General features: G+C 45.9%; 1 protein-coding gene across 1 annotated transcript in view; it reads right to left on the bottom strand.

Annotated features, from left to right (window-relative positions):
* Nucleotides 1-16,142, bottom strand: part of recql4 (RecQ helicase-like 4) — a 49,718-nt gene that overhangs the window by 25,555 nt on the left and 8,021 nt on the right. Inside the window, exons 2-7 of the mRNA XM_085987357.1 lie at nt 15,695-15,797; nt 14,733-14,868; nt 10,493-10,624; nt 7,309-7,461; nt 5,144-5,236; nt 228-364 (exon numbers count right to left, since the gene is read on the bottom strand). Of these exons, the coding sequence (XP_085843483.1) occupies nt 228-364; nt 5,144-5,236; nt 7,309-7,461; nt 10,493-10,624; nt 14,733-14,868; nt 15,695-15,797 (754 nt within the window). The remainder of the gene's footprint in view (nt 1-227; nt 365-5,143; nt 5,237-7,308; nt 7,462-10,492; nt 10,625-14,732; nt 14,869-15,694; nt 15,798-16,142) is intronic.

Genomic DNA, 16,142 nt, shown 5'->3' with positions numbered 1-16,142 from the left:
GACTGAAGCAATTGAAAGGGGACTGGTACCTCATCCGGTCATGGGGTGAAATCTACTTCATGGTATCATTTGTTTTATAACAGTCATGGGTTTGAACAGAACTGGAGTTAGTAACTTTTGGGTTACTAACAGGTGCCTTTTTTTAAAATTTGAGAATACAGCCAGGGCTACTCTTTAAACAAAAAAAAATGGGTGTAGAAAACTGAAAGAGGAACCGAAAACCTCACCTGGTCGTCCATCAGTGAGACAAGGGGTGAAATCACCAAGGTGATGCACTTTGACCTCTTGCCATACAGGTACGCAGGCAGCTGGTAGCAAAAAGATTTCCCCAGTCCAGTGGAGAGCACAACCAAGGTAGAAAGGCCTAGTTTGGGGCAGAGAACAGAACAGACACCGTAACAGAGCATCAGGAATCCCTGAAAGGATTGCATTTAACAACGACTTCAACTTTTAATTAATTGGTCGAGCTGAAGTACACTGGAGATATAACTCATTTTAAAATACAAAGCATTCAGGAACCAAGAATTCAGGACAGAAAGGAACCTTAGCACGGAGACTTTCCCTCTCCTTCCTTCCTGCCTCTTGCAGCTCCCACATTCCACACCGGGTGCCCGTACCTTTCCACACCGGGTGCCCGTACCTTTCCACACCGGGTGCCCGTACCTTTCCACACCGGGTGCCCGTACCTTTCCACACCGGGTGCCCGTACCTTTCCACACCGGGTGCCCGTACCTTTCCACACCGGGTGCCCGTACCTTTCCACACCGGGTGCCCGTACCTTTCCTCCCTCTGGCTGTGGAGCTTTCTTTCCGCATGTGGGTTTCCACATATTGTCGACAGTTGCATTATAAGCAGAGAATGGAATTTAATGCAGGGAAGTGTGAAGGATAAGTATCTGAAGGAAAGAAATTTGCAGGGCTATGGGGAAAAGGGCGGGGAGTGGGACTAGCTGAAGTGCTCTTGCAGAGATCCGGCCAGGCTCCTTCTGCGCTGTAATCATTCTATGATTTTATGACTTCCCAGCTCAGTGCTCTTTTAAAATTTCCAAGCGGAGGGAATTCATGAAAGTTTCCAGCCTTCATTCTCATTCACCTCCTCCCATAAAATGGTAAGACCCAATCCTCTCGGGCTGATCCCTTCGGGCGCAGGGATCATTTCCTGCACCTATTTCATGCCGGCAACCAGCGCTTCTCCAATTACCCCGCTCCCCAGTGATCTTCCCCCTCCTTGCGCCACATGCCTCCACTCTATCCTACACTTTGAAAAAGGCAAAACATGAAATTGAGTGTACAGGTAAACAAACATAATAATACTCCCATAATATTTTGTAATAAAAATACAATTTTGCTTATTCAATCACCATTAGTCAGTGACACTCAATCACTGCAATCACCATCATAGGAGATATGCTGGCATATATCATTCTTTTAAAATTAAAAGGAGAATTTCTTTTGATAAGGTGACCAAGAAATGCTGAAACCCTAAAAATCTCCAAATCAAACTCTTACATTTCGCAACTGCTCCTAACACCTTTCTGTTGTACAAACAGTTGGATGAATTTCTGTAACTTCAGACTGAAACCTGCATCTTTATTCTCTGCTGTGTTGAGATCAGCGTAACACAGGTCCATTACCCGATTGTGGTCATTTATTTACTGGACACATCTGCAGATGCCGACAACTTTTAATGGCAAATCGGATGATGGAAAATATCCCACCTTCAGACTACTTTGTACAAATTAAAAATAAATATATTGGACAGTTGACTATTAGCCATATTCTGGTGGTGCATATGTAGGCACCAGGTTGTATACACCTTCCATACATATTAACAGCAAAGATGAACAGTAAAACTCAAGAGCATTAGAAGGTTCCTAAATTATAAAGATGTACCCTTTTTGAAGTAATCAGGCAATCAAAATGCTTACCATCTTCACATGTGAATAAACAATATTTGTGGTTGTAACAATATTTCCGTACAGCATTTTCCACTAAACTAATTCACACTTGACCATAAATGGAAATTACACATCCGTCTGACAAGTGCTGCATTCATTAATATTTCAAACGTTTTGCCTCCCCCGGCTCAGTCAGAAGGAATCCTTTATCAGTCAATTCATGGACAATAACCTGCCTTATTTACGTAAATGGAATTTCACCAATTTCTGTTAAGTGAAAAGAATAGCATCTACTTTAAAAGCTACTTAAGTGAACTGTATGAAATCCAGGCAGACAGAAATTTTTTCCACATGAAATGATTGAAAGAACCACAAAATAGCCAGATATAGATTACACATCCTCTCATTGTAGAGACACATCCCTTTACCTAAACCAAAAGAACTGAGGCATATGTTGGCAACAGTCAAAGTTTACGGGCTCCCAAGTGAACACAGGGAAACTGTTGGCGATTAACTGGATGTAACCTCACACTTTACCAGGGAATAGAACCAGCAATCTTCTCACTGGCTGTGCAACTAAGAACACCCATTAGTTCACTGGCCAAATGGGAGGAATCCCATCTAGAGCAGTGCTTATGCTCCTGGACCAGCAATCCAGATTTGAGAGTCCCACCACGGCAAAATGTGAATCAAATTTAATAAATCTGGTAATTAGTGATCAGTATTTGTAGGGAAATGGTGTTAGGGAAATTGACGGGATTGAAGGCCGATAAATCCCCAGGGCCTGATAATCTACATCCTAGGGTACTTAAGGAAGTGGCCCCAGAAATAGTAGATGTATTGCTGGTCATCTTCCAACATTCTATAGACTCTGGCACAGTTCCCACGGATTGGAGGATAGCTAATGTAACCCCACTATTTAAAAAAGGTGGTAGAGAGAAAACGGGGAATTACAGACCGGTAAGCCTGACATCGGTAGTGGGGAAAATGCTAGAGTCCATTATAAAAGATGTAATAGTAGAGCACTTGGAAAACAGTGACAGGATCGGACAAAGTCAACATGGATTTACAAAAGGTAAATCGTGCTTGACTAATCTACTGGAATTTTTGAGGATGTAACTGGTAGAATAGATAAGGGAGAACCAGTGGATGTGGTGTATTTGGACTTTCAGAAGGCTTTCGATAAGGTCCCGCATAAGAGATTAGCATGCAAAGTTAAAGCACATGGGATTGGGGGTAAGGTACTGACTTCGATAGAGAACTGGTTGGCAGACAGGAAGCAAAGAGTTGGAATAAACGGGTCGTTTTCCGAGTGGCAGGCAGTGACTAGTGGGGTACCGCAAGGATCGGTCCTAGGACCCCAGCTATTCACAATATATATAAATGATCTAGACGAGGGAACTAGATGTAATATCTCCAAGTTTGCAGACGACACAAAGCTGGGTGGGCGTGTGTGCTGTGAGGAGGATGCAGAGAAACTCCAGTATGATTTGGACAGGTTGGGTGATTGGGCAGATGCAGTATAATGTGGATAAATACGAGGTTATCCACTTTGGTGGCAAAAACAGGAAGGCAGATTATTATCTGAATGGCAATAGATTGGAAGAAGGGGAAGTGCAACGAGACCTGGGTGTCCTTGTGCACCAGTCGCTGAAGGTAAGCATGCAGGTGCAGCAGGCGGTTAAGAAGGCAAATGGTATGTTGGCCTTCATAGCGAGAGGATTCGAGTACAGGAGCAAGGATGTCTTGCTGCAGTTGTACAGGGCCTTGGTGAGACCACACCTTGAGTATTGTGTGCAGTTTTGGTCACCTTATCTGAGGAAGGATGTTCTTGCCATGGAGGGAGTGCAGTGAAGATTCACCAGAGTGATACCTGGGATGGCAGGAATTACGTATGAGGAGAGATTGATCGATTGGGCTTATATTCGCTGGAGTTCAGAAGAATGAGAGGGGATCTCATTGAAACTTATAAAATTCTAACAGGACTAGACAGACTAGATGCAGGAAAGTTGTTCCCGATGGCGGGGGAGTCCAGAACCAGGGGTCACAGTCTAAGGATAAGGGGTAAGCCATTTAGGACAGAGATGAGGAGGAATTTCTTCACCCAGAGAGTGGTGAACCTGTGGAATTCTCTACCACAGAAGGCAGTTGAGGCCAATTCATTAAATATAATCAAGAAGGAGTTAGATATATTTCTTAAGGCTAAAGGGATCAAGGGATATGGGGAGAATGCAGGGACAGGGTACTGAATTTGGATGATCAGCCATGATCTCATTGAATGGAGGAGCAGGCTCGAGGGGCCGAATGGCCTACTCCTGCTCCTATCTTCTATGAGCACCAAACTATGAAAGTTGCCGGACTGTCACAAAAATCTTAACTGGTTCACCCTTCAGGGAAGGGAACCTGCCAGCCGACACGTGACTCAAATCCCACATTATGTATGTGGTTGACTCTTAATGTCCTTGGAAGCGGCTCAGCAAGTCACTCAGTTGTACAAACTCTGCTATGAAGCAGAAGGCCCATCACAATCTTCTCATTGGAAGGCCTTCTCAAAGCAACTGGGGATGGGGAATGAATACAGCCTTGCCAGCATCACCCACATCCTGAGAACAAATTAAACAAACGCTATCTCCTGACAAGCCAGTCCATTTACAACACCCTAAACATATCTATGCTGCCTGAAGAATCAGTCCACAAGCAACCCTCCTAATGCACACCAACTTCTCAATCAGCAGGGAAGTGATTACACGCCGTAAATTGGCCTGCGTATGTTAAGGGAGAGTTGAAGACAACATCCACCACATAAAAGCAATCTACACGGGGTGTACACAAAGTAATTTCTTAACAAGCTGGGGTTGTTCTCCTTAGAGCAGAGAAGGTTAAGGGGAGATTTAATAGAAGTGTTCAAAATCATGAAGGATTTTGAGAGAGTAGACAGGGAGAAACCATTTCCACTGGCAGGAGGGTCGGTAACCAGAGGAAACAGATTTAAGGTCATTGGCAAAAGAACCAGCCAGGAGATTCGATTTTTTCCCCCCACACAAGTTCTTACAATCTGGAATGTACTGCCTGAAAGGGTGGTGGAAGTAGATTCAATAAGAACTTTCAAAAGGAAATTCTCCTCCTTCTATGCTGTTTGATTCTAAGTAATTAAAGAGATGAGAGGGACTGCACATACTATTACCATTAGTAAGTACTCTACTGAAATGTGAACACGCAGCCTGAAAAGTTCCTTTACTCACGTACCTGATAAAATCCTCATAACCGTCAATTCCTGGCCCGCTCTGAATGAACGGTACCCGAGCTCTGTCAGGGCTTCGTGAACTTCTGCTGGAGTAGCTGACAGAGAGGGTAATAAACATTACTAAATGAAGCACAACCCAAATCCTTACTTTAGTGTCAGCCGTGGCTCAGTGGGTAGCGCTCTCGCCCGAGTCAGAAGGTTGTGGGTTCAAGTCCCACTCCAGAGACTGGAGCACAAAAATCTAGGCTGACACTCCCAGTGCAGGACTGAGGGAAGAGCCGTCTTTCGGATGAGATGTTAAACCGTCTGCTCCGACAGGTGGACTCAAAAGATCCCACGTCACTATTTCAAAGAAGAGCTGGGGAGTTATCCCCGGTGTCCTGGCCAATATCCCAAAATCAACATCTCTTAAAAAGAGAGATTATCTGGCCATTATCACAGTGCTGTTTGTGGGATCTTGCAGTGTGCAAATTGGTTGCCGTGTTTCCTGCATTACAACAGTGACTACACTTCAAACGTTCTTCATTGGCTGTAAAGCGCTTTGGGACGTCCTGAGGTTGTGAAAGGCGCTGTATATTGCAAGTCTTTTCTTCCTTACTTTTGCCTCATATTTTTCCATAAATAAGAGCATCACTCCACCCCATCCACTATTCTGTCCTCCTGGGTTCGGTGGGAAGGACTGTCCCACTAGTGGAGATCTCAACCAACAAGATCAAGACTGAGCCTTGATTGTGTTTCGTAATAAAAATGTATTTTTCATTTTTAGTATGCATAGTACTTGTAGTTCAGCAATTCAGATTTTTCTAGACAATAGTTTTCAGCATAAAAATGCTGAATCCTCAAGTTGTCACTAACTTACCCTGAATGTTCTCACATATAGAGTGTGAGTTAATGCTCTTGCTTTGACGATTCTTACATCCAAGACCTAATAAATGTTTTCTTTCCCTGCGTTGGAACCCGAACGAACACTGAATAACTTACATTGTTACAAGAGGATAAAACAAACTGAATCAGCAGACATTATCCTGCTCCCCTACTCCTGGTGCAGAGAGAATTGACAGGGAAGAGCTAGCACTGCATGTATTCTGATCTTAAACGGAGCCTTGAACATTTCAAAAGGCAGTGTAATTTATAAAAAAAAGTTAAGGAGAAGGTAAAGGGGCAAGGAATGCAATGGGACTAAGTTGGGGGAAGTAAGGCGATGGATGAGAGGGGGTGGGAAGAGAACTGCAACTTCCCCTGAGGGACTGAGGCCAATTGTAGCGTACCGACTATTGCTGTGGCTGTGATCAGCCACGTCAGCACAGCTAGTGTTCAAACTCCGGGCCATCCTGATCCAAATGGCTCAGCTGGTTAAGCTCGCTGAGCCAATGAACAAGGCAGGATTCAATCTTTGAGCTACGGCAATCATTCCTCGACCTCAATTTCTTCTGGGAATTGATTTAGAGAGCTAATGTGATGGAAGCAAAGTGTCTGAAACAATAATATTGGACTTTACTTCTTTCCATGGGCTCACTATAAACCTCAGTGTGCATGTTATTGTAGCTGCATGTTATTTTTGGGGGAGGGGTTTGGTTAGAAACTGTAACAAATTTCTTGCATTTTATTGCATTGCAATAGCTTCAACTAGTCGGTGGCTATGTACAGGAACAGCAGCATAACTGTTCCATGAAATAGTCAGAATATGCTTTAAATTAGTGCTACCCAGTAACAAGAATAAGCTAAGGCAGCCAGACAGCCAAGCACTACACAATGTAAAGCATCAGCTGCATATTAACTGCAAAATGTGAAGGCTTTTTCTGGGTTTATGGGTCGGCCATTTAGGACTGAGATGAGGAGCAATTTCTTCACTCAGAGGGCGGTGAATCTTTGGAATTCTCTACCCCAGAGGGCTGTGGAGGCTCAGGCGTTGAGTATATTCAAGGCAGCGATACATAGTTTTTTGGGATTTTAAGGGAATCAAGGGATCAGGGGATAGGGCGGGAAGGTGGAGTTGAGGTAGATGATCAGCCATGATCTTATTGAATGGCGGAACAGGCTCGAAGGGCCGAATGGCCTACTCCTGCTCCTATTTCTTACGTTCTTATGCAAGTTTCACAGGCACGTTCTGTCAAGGAAAGCCTACATAGACTGCAGGGGGCTGTTGAAACTCAATTAGATGTCGTACCTATGACCTTTCCATCCTCCCCAAGGCTGTACAGAGGTTCCATGGGTGGCAGAGCTGCTGGCTGCTCAAATGTGGGACGAATGGTGTTCAGTAGGACCTCAGCAGCAGGCATCGGTTCAAGCCGTTTCCTTGAATCTTCTGGGGCCGAGATACCTGCAATGAAGGGGTGATACCCAAAAACATTCCCCTGGTTACAGGTAAGAACAAAGGTTAAACATTATGGGCTAGTTTTTCGGGGAGCCGTTAGGCGGGGTTTCAGGCGTGTGTGGGGGGGGGGGGGGGGGGGGAAATCCCGAATTTGGGGGTCCCGACACCATCCTGCCCAAAACCCCGCCCCACGTATGTTTCAGGGGCGGCGGGTACCCACCCCGCACTGGGACCCGCCGAAACCAGGCGGGAAGGGATTAGTGCCACTTAACTGCCTGTTAACAGGTAGTTAACAGGCAGTTTTTAGACTAATCCCTATTTTGAGGGGGTTTTGTGTGGGTTTCCCGACAGCTCCAAACCACGCCAGGTAGAGCAGGCGGGCCGTCGGGTTGAAGGAGTTGGAGGGATCGCGATGTCGGCGCTCAGGTGAGTGATGGGTGCATGAGTGCAAAGGTAAGTGTGTTTGGTGTGTCTAAAATGTGTAAAGAACTTTTACTTACCTGTACTTACCTTAACAGCCTTTCTTCCTGTAGCCGTCGGGAGCGCATCATTCAGCCGGCACTTAAAGCTGAACGGCTGCGATCTGTCAAAAGTGACAGCCTTCAGCTTTGAGTGCCGGTGAGAGTTCTGAGTCTGTGCAGACTGACTCAGCTTAGAACTCAGAGTGTCAGTGTTTGACAGCTTCAAACAGCTGTGAGACACTGATATTTCATCTGTCAAGAACTCTTGACAGATGAAATGTCAATCTGTGACGTCACCTGTTGCCGGGTGGCCCTTAATTGGCCTGCTGAGCCCGCTGGGCGGGCTCAACAAGGTCAATCAATGGAAAATCGCACGGATTGGCCAGACGTCGAAGTAGGCGGGTCAAAAACCCAAAAGGGGAAGTCCCGCCTTCTTCCCGACAGGTTCGGCAAAATCTACCCCTATATTTCTGGGTCACTAATTAAGGACCAGTTTAGGTAAAGAAATATTGGTCATAACTTCACAGTCAGCAGCCCTAAATTGTAATTATATTAAAATAAAACACAACGGGGTTGATTTTAACTGCTTTCGTCTGACGGGAAGCGGGCTCCCAATTTACACACCACCCAATATTCCTTTCCATTGAGGTTAAAATAGTTAAAATAGACCCTGGTGTTTTTCTAACTCACTCCCTAGATTACAGGCGTAGAAGGGAAACTCCAAGAAAATGACCCAAACCGGAGTGGACTGGCTATATGGGAAATCGGGAGATTTCCTGAGTGTCCCCATGAACGGTTCCATAGTGCTGTATTATCGGCACCCTCCTTTGGCGGGAAAAATCCCGTGCCCATTCGGGGGAGCCAATCCACCCATGGATCCTGAAGAACATTACTAAGGTTTACCTGTCCTTCCCATATCTGAAATGTGCCTTGAAATCCACGGTGTCAGCCATGGCTCATTTGGTAGCACTCTCGCCTCCGAGTCAGAAGGTTGTGGGTTTGAGTCTCACTCCAGAGACTTGAACACAAAAATCTAGACTGACACTCCAGTGCAGTGCTGAAGGAGTGCTGCACTGTCAGAGATGCTGTCTTTCAGAAGAGACATTAAATCGAGGCTCCGTCTGCTCTCTCAGGTGGACGTAAAAGATCCCATGGCACTATTTCGAAGAGCAGGGGAGTTATCCCCAATGTCCTGGCCAATATTTATCCAATGATCAACATCACAAAAACAGATTAGCTGGTTATTATCTCATTGCTGTTTGTGGGCGCTTGCTGTGCGCAAATTGGCTGCCGTGTTTCCTACCTTATAACAGTGACTGCACTTCAAAAGTAGTTCATTGGCTGTAAAGCGCTTTGGGACATCCTGAGGTTGTAAAAGGTGCTATATAAATTCTTTCTTTTTATTGTTTTAAATAGGAAAGTCAATCATATTGCAGCGGGGCAAGCCTTGCTCTGTTCCAAGCTGCAAGCCACCAATTAACGAGCAATTAACAGGTGACTTTGTTAGTATTGACATCACTGAATTAGGTCAACAGTAGTCTCTTTCCCTCCAACGCACATACAAAATGCGGTTTCACAAAGCTTTTTCCTCCACCCTTTTCCTTTACTTAGTACGATTTAAAAAAGGACTTTGTCTGGGTGGGCGTGTGTGCTGTGAGGAGGATGCCGAGAAACTCCAGTATGATTTGGACAGGTTGGGTGATTGGGCAGATGCATGGCAGATGCAGTATAATGTGGATAAATGAGAGTTTATTTTGGTGGCAAAAAACAGGAAGGCAGATTATCTGAACGGCAATAGATTGGGAGAAGGGGAAGCGCAACGAGACCTGGGTGTCCTTGTGCACCCGTCGCTGAAGGTAAGCATGCAGGTGCAGCAGGCGGTTAAGAAGGCAAATGGTATGTTGGCCTTCGTAGCGAGAGGATTCGAGTACAGGAGCAAGGATGTCTTGCTGCAGTTGTACAGGGCCTTGGTGAGACCACATCTTGAGTATTGTGTGCAGTTTTGGTCGCCTTATCTGAGGAAGGATGTTCTTGCCATGGAGGAAGTGCAGCGAAGATTCACCAGACTAATACCTGGGATGGCAGGAATGACGTATGAGGAGAGATTGGGTCGATTGGGCTTATATTCACTGGAGTTTAGAAGAATGAGTGGGGATCTCATTGAAACTTATAAAATTCTAACAGGACTAGACAGACTAGATGCAGGAAGGATGTTCCCGATGGCGGGGGAGTCCAGAACCAGGGGTCACAGTCTAAGGATAAGGGGTAAGCCATTTAGGACAGAGATGAGGAGGAATTTCTTCACCCAGAGAGTGGTCAACCTGTGGAATTCTCTACCACAAAAGGCAGTTGAGGCCAATTCATTAAATATATTCAAGAAGGAGTTAGATATATTTCTTAAAGGCTAAAGGGATCAAGGGATAAGGGGAGAAGGCAGGGACAGGGTACTGAATTTGGATGATCAGCCATGATCTCATTAAATGGCGGAGCAGGCTCGAGGGGCCGAATGGCCTACTCCTGCTCCTATCTTCTATGTTTCTATGTCTTGGTCAGCAGTCCCTCTAGTGTCCTCTTACCCCTCACAGTGCCGCACATAGACGTTAAACGTGCCACCTCCTCCAGGGTTGGTAAAGGAGAAATATCATTATCCATCATCTCAGAAGTTTCCACTTTCTCCTCAGATACTGCTTTAAGCCCAGTGCTAAGTCCTGAGGGAAGGAATGACAAAACCAAAATTACTGCACTTTCCAGAGATAAGAAGTGATGTTAAGCATCGTTACTGCATTGTAAAATATCCAGTCCAGAAACAAGGAGTTATATTGGCTAGGGTTACTGTAAAATGTTCAATTTAGAGATAAGGAGTGACATTAATTAAGGTGGGCTACGACAGAGTCCTGAGGAAAAGTGTTTCTTGTATTGTGACTGGGGAGGGGGTAGGGCAGCTCTTTGGTATTACAGACATCAGAACACCTCCTGCCCCACGAGCAGGTTATTATCGCAACATGGCAGGAAGGAAGCGGGTTCGGTGGAGGTAACTGACACCTGTTATTTTAACTTCACCTCCCCTCACCCCAGGTTCTGCCAGGTGGGGACAGTTAAAATCGAGACCTACTGGCTCAAAACCATTTGCAAATAAACATCATCAGTTGTGCCTGCATTCTGGTGCTGGAAATATAACCAGCCTCCTACCGCTTGCTTGTGCTCCCGCCCATAGGTCAGGCTGCTGATTGCAGCCTCTCGGCATCCCTGTAAATATCGGGGTCTTTGGGGGAAAAATTCGTTAGCGACCATTTTGGGTTGCTAAGATTGCTTGGGCGAAAAATAGCGTCGGCAATCGCTAACTTCAGTTTTAGCACCTCAAGAGGGAGGTGGAGCACTAGCGCTCCGCTTCCTTCTTAGAGCACTAACCCTGGATATCAGGGCGGTGCGTTCTGCAGCGCTGCGCACTGGGCTACGTAGCGCTGCCGCATGGAAAGACTCTTCCCTTCCTTAAGGAGGAGGGCCCAAGCCCCGAGGAGTGCTGGGCTGCCAGATCGCAGCACGGACCCCGCGATCAAAGATGAAATGGGCCGCGACAAGTAAGTCGGTCGATTTGTTTTTTCCGCGCCCGCCACCTCCACTTTAGTTAGCACCCTGCGAGCCTCCTGCCGCTCCATTCCCGCCCCCTGAAATCGCCCAGCGCAGATTCAGGGGGCACGGGCCAATTTTGCAGGCGGGACGAAAACGGGGCGCTGCACCCGGTGCGAGCCGGGGGTGCGAATGTGATGCGCAAATGCACCGAATTTCTAGTGTTTTAAAAAAACATTATGTCAAACCTCTGAAGCAGAAGAACTTCATCGCAATGTCATAGAGTTTTACAGCACAGAAAGAGGCCCTTCGGCCCATCGTGTCTGCGCCGCCCATCCATCCCTGTCCAGTCTAATCCCATTTTCCAGCATTTGGTCCATAGCCTTGTATGCAATGGCATTTCAAGTGCTCATCCAAATGCTTCTTGAATGTTGTGAGGGTTCCTGCCTCTACCACCCTTTCAGGCATTGAGTTCCACATTCCAACCACCCTCTGGGTGAAGAAGTTCCTCCTCAAATCCCCTCTAAATCTCCTGCCCCTTACCCTGAATCTATGCCCCCTTGTTATTGACCCCCCTACTAAGGGGAAAAGTTCCTCTTTATCTACCCTATCTATGCCCCTCATCATTTTGTACACCTCAATCAGGTCCCCCCTCAGCCTTCTTTGCTCCAAGGAAAACAACCCCAGCCTGTCCAGCCTCTCTTCATAGCTGAGGCGCTCCATCCCAGGTAACATCCTGGTGAATCTTCTCTGCACCCTCTCCAAAGCAATCACATCCTTCCTATAGTGAGGCGACCAGAACTGCACACAGTACTCCAGCTGTGGCCTCACCAGCGTTTTGTACAGCTCCATCATAACCTCCCTGCTCTTATATTCTATGCCTCGGCTAATGAAGGCAAGTATCCCATATGCCTTTTTAACCACCTTATCTACCTGTTCCGCTGCCTTCAGGGATCTATGTACATGTACACCAAGGTCCCTCTGACCCTCTGTACTTCCTAGGGTCCTACCACTCATTGTGTATTCCCTTGCCTTATTTGTCCGTCCAAAATGCATCACCTCGCACTTTTCAGGGTTAAATTCCATTTGCCACTTTTCCGCCCATCTGACCAACCCGTTTATATCGTCCTGTAGCCTGAGGCTTTCCTCCTCGCAATTTACCACCCCACCAATTTTCGTGTCATCTGCGAACTTACTGATCATACCTTTTACATTCTCATCCAAATCATTTATGTAGATCACAAACAACAAGGGACCCAGCACCGATCCCTGAGGTACCCCACTGGACACAGGCTTCCAGTCACAAAAGCAACCTTCGACCATCACTCTCTGCCTCCTGCCACTCAGCCAGTTTAGGATCCAACGCGCCAAGGCACCCTGGATCCCATGGGCTCTTACCTTCTTGACCAGTCTCCTATGCGGGACTTTGTCAAAAGCTTTACTGAAGTCCATGTAAACCACATCCACAGCATTTCCCTCATCCACCCCCTCGAAAAATTCAATCAGATTTGTCAGACATGATTTACCCTTGACAAAGCCATGCTGACTATCCCCGATTAATCCTTGCCTCTCCAAGTGGAGACTAATTTTGTCCCTCAGAATTTTTTCCAATAATTTCCCTACCACAGATGTTAGGCTCACTGGCCTGTAATTCCCTGGTTTATCCCTGCTACCCTTCTTGAATAATGGTACTACGTTAGCTGTTCTCCAGTCCTCTGGTACATCCCCTGTGGCCAGAGAGGTTCTGAAAATGTGTGTCAGAGCCCCTGCAATCTCCTCCTTTGCCTCCCACAGCAGCCTGGGATACATCTCGTCCGGGCCTGGGGATTTATCCACTTTTTGGCCTGCTAAAACCGCTAGCACCTCCTCCCTCTCGATGCTAATATGTTCAAGTATGTCACAGTCCCCTTGCCCGATTTCTATGTCTGCATCGTCTTTCTCCATAGTGAACACAGATGCAAAAAATTCATTTAAAACCCCGCCTACCTCATCTGGCTCTACACACAGATTGCCACTTTGGTCCCTAATGGGCCCTACCCTTTCCCTGGTTATCCTCTTGCCCTTAATATACTTATAAAACATCTTAGGATTTTCCTTTATTTTGCTCGCCAGTGTTGTTTCATGGCCCCTCCTCGCCCTCCTAATTTATTTTTTAAGTACGCCCCTGCACTTTTTATACTCCTCTAGGGCTTCTTCCGTCTTTAGTCTTTTGTAACTGCCAAAAGCCCCCCTTTTATTCCTAATGCATTTTTGTATATCCCTTGTCATCCAAGGTTCCCTTTGCTTGTTGGTCCCACCCTTGACCTTTACAGGAACATGTTGGCGTTGTACTCTCTCTATTTCCCTTCTGAAAGTCTCCCACTGTTTTGATGTGGATTTTCCTATAAGTAGCTGCTCCCAGTCCACTTTGGCCAGATCCTACCTTATCATATTAAAATCGGCCTTCCCCCAATTTAGAACCCTTATTTCCGGGCCGTCTTTGTCCTTTTCCATGACCACCTTAAATCTCACCGAATTATGGTCACTGTCGCCAAAATGCTCTCCTACTGACACTTCCACCACTTGCCCGGCTACATTCCCTAAAATTAGGTCCAGTACCGCCCCCTCTCTTGTAGGACTTTCTACATGTTGGCTCAAAAAGCTCTCCTGGATGCACTTTAAGAATTCTGCACCCTCTAAGCCTGTCACACTCTGACTATCCCAATTTATATTGGGGAAGTTGAAATCCCCCACTATTATTACCCTATTATTTTCGCACTTTTCTGAGATTTGCCTACATATCTGTTCCTCTATCTCCCCCTGACTGTTTGGGGGCCTATAGTACACTCCCAGCAAAGTGCTTGCCCCCTTTTTGTTTTTAAGTTCTACCCATATGGCCTCATTAGAGGAACCCGCTAATATATCATCCCTCCTTACAGCAGTAATTGACTCCTTAATTAATATTGCAACACCCCCTCCCCTTTTACACCCCCCTCTGTCTCGCCTGAAGATTCTATATCCCGGAATATTGAGCTGCCAGTCCTGACCCTCCCTCAACCATGTCTCCGTGATAGCAACAATATCGTACTCCCATGTGTTCAACAACAACTTCAGTTCATCCACCTTATTTGCAAGACTCCTTGCATTAAAATAAATGCCTTCCAGCCCTGCCATATTCTCTTTTGCCTTCACATATTTGCTCTGCCTTCCCAGCTGACTTGTTTTTCCCTCTGTATTTGGCTGTAAATCACCCCCTACTATAGCACTTACCTTGACCCCTGCAGTTCTTTGCCCAGTGACCTGTTCCTCCACAGCGGAAACACGTGTCTCCATTCCTGTTAAAACGACCGCCACCACCTCCACCACCAAAACGTTCCCCTTTCATCTGTAATTTCTGCTTCCAGGCCTTTGGAAGCCGCAGCACCAGAAAAAAGTACATTAATGAACTATGGTAGAACACAAAACGCTCTGACAACATACTAAACGCTCGAGACCGATTGTTTTAATGTTTAACGTTGTTCATTAGCATCACCAAGTAATGGTTACTTCCCCATGTGATGTGATTGATTAAATCTCAGGCAACATTCACATAACCCAAAAGAAGTTTTTTTTGGTAGGCATCACTGTCTGACACTATCAACATTCAGGTCCTTGCCCATTTTACAAACATCTTTCTAGAACTGTAATTCTGCAGCATTCCAAAGAAAACTAAAATATTGCAGCTGCTGTCTAGAGAGGCAGATCAAAAATTTGGAGCATTGTTTCCAAATTCTGCATCAGTGAAAACTTTATCACTTCAAAAGGGAGAAGTTTCTACTTCTATATTCATCAAACAAATGACATGACTTATATGCTTAGTAACGTCAAGCCTTCTTCGACAGCACCTCCCAAACCCACAACCTCTACCACCTAGAAGGACAAGGGCAGCAGGTGCATGGGAACACCACCACCTCCAAGTTCCCCTCCAAGTCACACACCATCCTGACATGGAAATTGGAAATATATCGCCACTCCTTCACTGCCGCTGTCAAAATCCTAGAACTCCCTCCCTAACAGCACTGTGGGAGTACCTTCACCACACGGACTGCAGCGGTTCATGAAGGCGGCTCACCACCACCTTCTCAACGGCAATTAGGGATGGGCAATAAATGCTGGCCTTGCCAGCAACACCCACATTCCATAAATGAATTAAACAAAAAATTCTGCCGCAAAAGTCCATTCGAATACAGTACCTGTTTGCGAAGATATGCTCCTCTTAACACCCCACCTTTGACATGTGATTTCTTCTTTAGGTTGATCCTCACAAAGTTTCCATCCTTTTTAGGAGGCGCGACCCTAAAATATATTATAAGCAAAGACAAATTGGCAGCGTCAGAGAAGACCGATGAAGCAGCCAGGGCTCAATTCGCCGATAATGTAAACCTCTAGTCAGCAACAGAAATGATTTCTCAGTAAGCTTTCACTAATGAGGTCAGTTATTAGTTAATGCCCTGCGATCATCATGTGTAAATGGCATGAAGTGAATGGGCAGTGTCTGCACTGACACTAGCTTCTGGTACAAACCTGCCACAAAAGAAAGCCACCCCATATTGTTAACACATCTATATCTATCTATCTATATATATATAAATCGGTACATCTGTCTGTCTGTCTGTCATCGCCTGTGCGTCTGTCGGGCTA

Source organism: Somniosus microcephalus, chromosome 5 (genome assembly GCF_052327205.1).
Source record: "Somniosus microcephalus isolate GS21.2 chromosome 5, FLI_Smic_1.0, whole genome shotgun sequence".
NCBI classification, from domain to species: domain Eukaryota; kingdom Metazoa; phylum Chordata; class Chondrichthyes; order Squaliformes; family Somniosidae; genus Somniosus; species Somniosus microcephalus.
Note: the sequence above shows the minus strand (reverse complement) of the source record. Positions and strands in the feature narration are given on the sequence as shown.